Source organism: Xenia sp. Carnegie-2017, unplaced genomic scaffold (assembly GCF_021976095.1).
Source record: "Xenia sp. Carnegie-2017 unplaced genomic scaffold, XeniaSp_v1 HiC_scaffold_20, whole genome shotgun sequence".
Taxonomy (NCBI): domain Eukaryota; kingdom Metazoa; phylum Cnidaria; class Anthozoa; order Malacalcyonacea; family Xeniidae; genus Xenia; species Xenia sp. Carnegie-2017.
The window spans coordinates 11,167,253-11,173,372 of record NW_025813483.1 but is presented as its reverse complement, the minus strand read 5'-3'; the positions used below and the strand labels follow the sequence as shown (position 1 = coordinate 11,173,372).

The following is a 6,120-nucleotide window of genomic DNA, read 5'->3' as shown; positions in this document are numbered from 1 at the left end:
TGTGCATAAGATCAAAGAACAATTGGTGCTCAACAGACCTGCATATGTGGGTATGTGCATATTAGATTTAAGTAAAACGTTGATGTATGATTTTCATTACAACTATATCAAGAAGAAATACGATGATAAAGCTAAATTATTATTCACTGATACCGATTCTCTCTGTTATGAAATAGAAACTGAAGATGCTTATAAAGATTTTTGGGCTGATAAAGATAAATTTGATTTTAGTGATTACCCAGAAAATTCACAATATCATGATAAGACTAATAAAAAGGTTATTGGTAAAATGAAAGATGAAGCCGCTGGAATAATAGTTAAAGAATTTGTTGGTTTAAGAAGCAAGATGTATAGTTATATTAAAGATAATAATAAAGGAGATAAGAAAGCTAAAGGAATTAAGAAAAATATTATTAAAAACAAAATAAAACATGAAGACTATAAACAAACACTATTTGAAAAGAAACAAATACATCATACAATGAAAACTATTAGAAGTGTAAACCATCAACTTAATAGTTATGAAATTAATAAAGTATCATTAAGTTGTTTTGATGATAAACGGTACATATTAGCTAATGGATGTAAAAGTTATGCTTATGGTCATTATCTTATCAATTTAAATAACTAAATATTAACAAACAGTTATAATGTGTAGTAAGCATGTAGCGTGGGGTCTCTGTTAGAGTAAAATCATACATACCTGCTCCTCATGTTTGACTACATATCACATAACTGTTTGTAATAAGTAATTAATACAAAAGCGATATACAAAAGAATTCAAAATCCTGAAACAATTAGTAAAAACACTTTTAACAAAAATTATATAAAACATATAGATTCCATATTTTGTAAAGACTGTTTGTAAAATTTAAACGCACCTATATATTTCAAAAACATATAGATTCCATAGTTTTATTAACACTTTATTATTATACATGCGCTGATGAAATGTGCTATCTACATTAAACAACCATTGTTGAAAAACATGCACTAAGACACGCGCTTGACAGCCTCCTGGCAGGGCCGTTTAAAGATGCTTTCTTAACACTTGATTATTAACACTTGATTATTAAAGAATATTTAAACCACGCGCTGAGTTTTAAGACCATTGTTAAAGGCCACAAGTTAAACCATTATACCACGTAGACTATAAAGCGCGCTGCTACTGATATTTTAATAACACTTGATTATTAAAGACGGTTTTTTGAAGAGCATTTTTTAAGCCTCTGTTATTCTCGAATATTCTTCGAATATTCATCGAATGCTACGGGGCGCTCCGAATTTTCACTTCGTGAAAATTTTCCCCACCGTCGCTTAGAATTCTCGGGGACTCCATTCCCCTGCTCGATCACTTCGTGATCTGTGCTGCCGAGTCCCCTCCGAACCGATGCTTTCTTAACATTTGTTTGTAAAGACAGTTTTTAAAACATATAGATTCCATATTTTTAAACTATAGATTATAACCTCGAGATTTTTACCCCCTTTGAAATAATGACTATTTTTTACACAGCTTTTTTACATGACCTTTTACCAGAGGGACGTCTTTGAACCATGGTCTTATTTTACGTTGTTATAAAGATAGTTTTTACCCAAGGTTATATGTAGTATAGTACATGGGGCGTATGGAATAAAAAAAAGTAAACTTTTTTTGATTCCCTACCCCCATGTACTATATTACTTGTAAAGACTGTTCTCGTTCTCCATTGCTCATTCATCACTACCTACACCGACACACGTTATCTTAGTTTATATTTTAGATACTGTAAGACTGTTCTTGTTGTCTGACGTTCATTCATCACTAACTTCATTGACATACGTTATCTATAGGATCTAATTTGATAGTTTCATGAATATCCTTACCGTTTGAATGTGTTTCTGCAGCTTAGCGTGTTGCATAATGCTACTGGTATCATCAATGGCAAGGGCAAGCAGAAGGTTCATGATAATGATAGGCATAACGACGAGAAAACCAGCAAGGAGGACCAGCTGTAGTGGATAAAATGTGTTGTAATCAGAGTGGTCACCGAGAAATGTCTGTTTAAAATCAAACTCTCCCATCGTCATCGTTGCTCCAGTTAAGATAGACACGCTAAACCTGTCAAATCCCTGTCTATCATTCATTATTACTGTAAAAGCGGCAGCAAAAGCGACCAAGAAAAATATTAAGAGACCCATGACCTAAATACGAATTGTTGATATCATTAAACATTAGGGTTGAGGGAGAAGTCATAACTTCAGCAGACAAACCTTGATTAGTGTGAAGGAAATTTTTCTCATCATGAGAATAATTATACCGTAGGAGGCAAACCTTCTTAGATACATAATAAGATTCATCCAAGCACAGAATAACGCTACAGAACAGGCCATCCATTGAAAACTTGTCTTTACAGACATACTGTCGTTACTTGGTACAGCAAAGATGAATGTTGATACGTAGAGAACACATTCCAAATAGTTGACTTTGTCCATAAGATAATTGAATTTGTAAACGAATAACTACATAATTAAATAGAGTATGTCAATATCAAGAGATCAAATTAAGCGTAGACATATTTTGTAAATTCCTTTTTAACGATTTCGCCATTCTTATACAGGGGAAAGGACAACAAAATCAGCACTATACACAAAAAATTATTGTTATAGGTTTGTAGCTTGTCATTTCTTACAGAAATGTTATAGAAATGAAGGATTGCTGTTGAAGATAAAATGAAGCAAAATAGTAATGTTGCTAATTAAAACTGTAACGTTCATCACTAAATTAAAATAAAACTAAAAAGATAAATAAGCTTTAACAAATAGCAGCCATATTGCTGACGTCATGCTATTGTTGTTCTGCAACTGCAAAGTTATCAATCACACCTTCACTGAGAAAGCCGATGTTCCAAGGCAAAATACATACGTTTTCATTCTACGTATCACTCTGCTGTCATGAATAAGTCTCATTTTTTGTTGGCAGTCCCTAATATTTTACAACAGCTTTGCAAAGAGCACAAACATAAAGTGGCATTTTTAATATACATGGTTTATACGAGGGAGCTTTTACGACCATAAACTGAATGCTAACCTGACCAATTTCTTTCAATGTTTGAACGCCAGCAGATATGAGACAGATAAGCATCGCTACCTTAACATTTATCGACGCATTTGGTAATTCTAAACACAAATAGTTTCAATAACGAAAACATAAAACTAAACAAATTCAAGAAAATCGTGAAATAATTAATCTCCTCGAAAATGTTTGCGGGAACCACTGAGTATTTTAATTAAAATACATAACAACGGTAACACCAAATATCGTAAGCATTTTGATTCAACATTTCTACTCTATTTAGTCATCATCAAGAAGGATTATATTACATGCGTGCGCAGTATATATAGACTTTATATAATTTGACCAAGTTAACAGAAACAGATAGTTCACTCGAAGCTTTAGTGCCATGATTAAGTTCCGGTTTTTTTCTACGGATGGGGAGTGTTTCTTTGAATAAAAGGTTTGACCAATCCTTGCCCTGTCTATGATGTGACAGTTGTTCAACAGGAAGAGAGTTGGGTCAAATGGTTCGGTATTGGGTTCGTCCATGTTAAGTTGTAAGAAATCAGTGAGATGAGTAAATTGTTCGCAGCTGTTGATGTGTTTATAGATTTTTGATTTGTTGTCTGTAGTAGCATATTCGTGTAGTCTTGTGGCGGGGCAAGAGAGAACTATCTGCCTTCTGTCAACTACATCAAATCACATACAGTCTACATATAATGCATACACATGTAACATAACCATTTCTGATGATGACTAAATAAAGTGGAAACATTGAATCAAAATGTTTACGTTACTTGGAGTTACCGTTGTTATGTATTTTGATTAATCTTCACATTACCATCTTTGCCAACAGACGCCTTATATGAAGGAATTCCAAACGCGTAGACGTTAAGAGAAACCAAAAACAAGAAATAAAACATAAAACTTGTTGTGCACACTTTCCATCCAAATTCCATCCATTTTGCTTTAAGGTATTTACAGCAGACAGGATGACATAGGCATTGGTAACTGCTATTTCGCAACATCGCTTTGATGGCGGTGAATGGCTTGAGTTTTTTACCTCTCTTGTTTGTAACTGCGAAAAAAGGATAACTATAAGGAAAGCCTTGTAGAAAAGGAGACAGAGGATGTACACGATGAAAACAGTAAAATGAAAACACGGTTCTAAAAGCGTAGTCAGTGGCTATGTCTATACAAAATGTCTTATTCATATATGATAAGATATTAATAACCCAACCACGTGACTGTTTCATTTATTCAACCTTGGCGACCTTTTGCAGACAATACAATACTTCATCAATACATGAAAGCAATGATGCATAGACTGGTGGTGGTGGTGGTGGTGTTGATGGTGGTGGTGTTTTTGTGGCGGTGGTGGTTGTTGTGGTGGTGGTGGTTGTGTTGATGGTAATGGTGGTGGTTGTTGTGGTGGTGGTGGTTATGTTGATGGTAATGGTGGTGGTTGCTGTGGTGGTGGGTGTTGTGGTGGTGGTTGTTGTGTTGGTGGAGTTGTGTGTTGATGGTGGTGGTGGTTGTTGTGGTGGTGGTTGTGTTGATGGAGGTTGTGATGGTGGTGGGGGCTGTTGTGGTGGTGGCTGTTGTGGTGGTGGTTGTTGTGGTGGTGCTTGTTGTGGTGGTGGTGGTTTTGTAGATGGTGGTGGTGGTGGCTGTTGTGGTGGCGTTGTTGTGGTGGTGGTTGTGGTGGTGGTGTGGTGGTGGTTGTTGTGGTAGTGGTTGTTGTGGTGGTTGTGATGATGGTGGTGGTGGTTGTTGTGTTGGTGGAGGTTGTGTTGATGGTGGTGGTGGGAAATGAGGAAAATATATAGCAATAATATTTTCTTTGTGTAGAAAATATTGCATCATCCCCCCCCCCGCCACTTGGCGGAGCCATTGAGCGTAGTAGCTACTATGAGAATTGTAGCATTCTCAAATTTTTAACGTTTTTTGAGAACTTTCTTTGGATTATGTTAAGATTCTCAAGTAGATCTTTATTTTCTATATAAACTAGCTTGTTCACCACACCTGTATTTTGTAAACACAAAAAGTCGTATGCAACCAAATGGTCAATACTCTCTGGGTGTCCTGTGGTTTTCATGCTGTTAGAAAGAGCTCGATACGCCACTTCGGACATATTCTTAGAAACCAACTTCGCCATCGTTCCTTCTGTACCATTTTTTGTCTTCAAAATAATCTGAACAAAAGTTCGGTGTTGTTCGTAAACGACAGTTTGTCAAAAAACAACAACACCAGTACACTGAAGATGCACAAGAATAAGAAACATGTTGAACATATACTTACTATCAAACCGAATGCTATGCCCTCCACCAAACTGCTATACTGACAATAAAATCAAATACATTATAATAAAACATACCTCTTTCCATCTATCATGACACATCATCACCATAGCACTTTTTGTATCGTCATTTATGATGGCCCAATCCAAGCAGTTAAAGAACTCATAATCTTCTGTAATTGCCACCATGCTATCTAGCAAATACTTCACAACATCTGCTTTGCCTTTCACAGCTGCTGTAAGCAATGCTGTTCGTTTGTATTTATTTTCCCAATCGATCATGGAAGGTTTGAACATCACCAACAATTCAACAATATTAAGATGTCCTTTGAACGCAGCAATGTGAAGTGGACTAAACAAATTTCCATCCCTTAAGTACACAATAAATATTTTACTCAAATCTTTCTTCCCTATCAATTAAGTTAAGACATTTTACAGTTATCTTTTTCTCTGTAAACTTCGTTGATGGCAAGATAAAAATTACCTAACTATAATTGCTCCCTTATTCAGAAGACATTTGACGACCTCTGGGCTACTGTAGTTCGCTGCTGTATGGAGCGGCGTTTTCCCTGTGGCATCGACCTTGTTGATCAAAGCTGGTTCATTGGCTAGGATTAATTCAACCACATCAGAGTTCTGTGAACTAACAGCGCAATGTAATGGCGAACGAGAAGTGTTCGTGAAGACATTCAGATCAGCGTTATATTCTAACAAAATACGGACACTCTAAAATAAAGAAATGAGCCTCCTGTAATGTACTTGTGTATGTCTTGACTTAATTTCAAAG

The 6,120-nt window shown here is 35.7% G+C and overlaps 1 protein-coding gene across 4 annotated transcripts in view; it reads right to left on the bottom strand.

Annotated features, from left to right (window-relative positions):
* Window positions 1-1,768: 1,768 nt before the first annotated feature.
* The window catches only part of LOC124442227 (transient receptor potential cation channel subfamily A member 1-like), a 32,141-nt gene continuing 27,789 nt past the window's right edge, over window positions 1,769-6,120 (bottom strand). For 3 of the 4 annotated variants that reach the window (XM_046992726.1, XM_046992725.1, XM_046992728.1), the window contains 7 exons: window positions 5,818-6,059; window positions 5,412-5,703; window positions 5,060-5,228; window positions 3,876-4,112; window positions 3,068-3,156; window positions 2,251-2,499; window positions 1,769-2,181 (listed from right to left, as the gene is read on the bottom strand). In XM_046992726.1, coding sequence (XP_046848682.1) covers window positions 1,834-2,181; window positions 2,251-2,499; window positions 3,068-3,156; window positions 3,876-4,112; window positions 5,060-5,228; window positions 5,412-5,703; window positions 5,818-6,059 — 1,626 coding nt within the window. In that variant the 3' untranslated portion in view covers window positions 1,769-1,833. The remainder of the gene's footprint in view (window positions 2,182-2,250; window positions 2,500-3,067; window positions 3,157-3,875; window positions 4,113-5,059; window positions 5,229-5,411; window positions 5,704-5,817; window positions 6,060-6,120) is intronic. The other variant, XM_046992727.1, reaches the window with a different exon arrangement.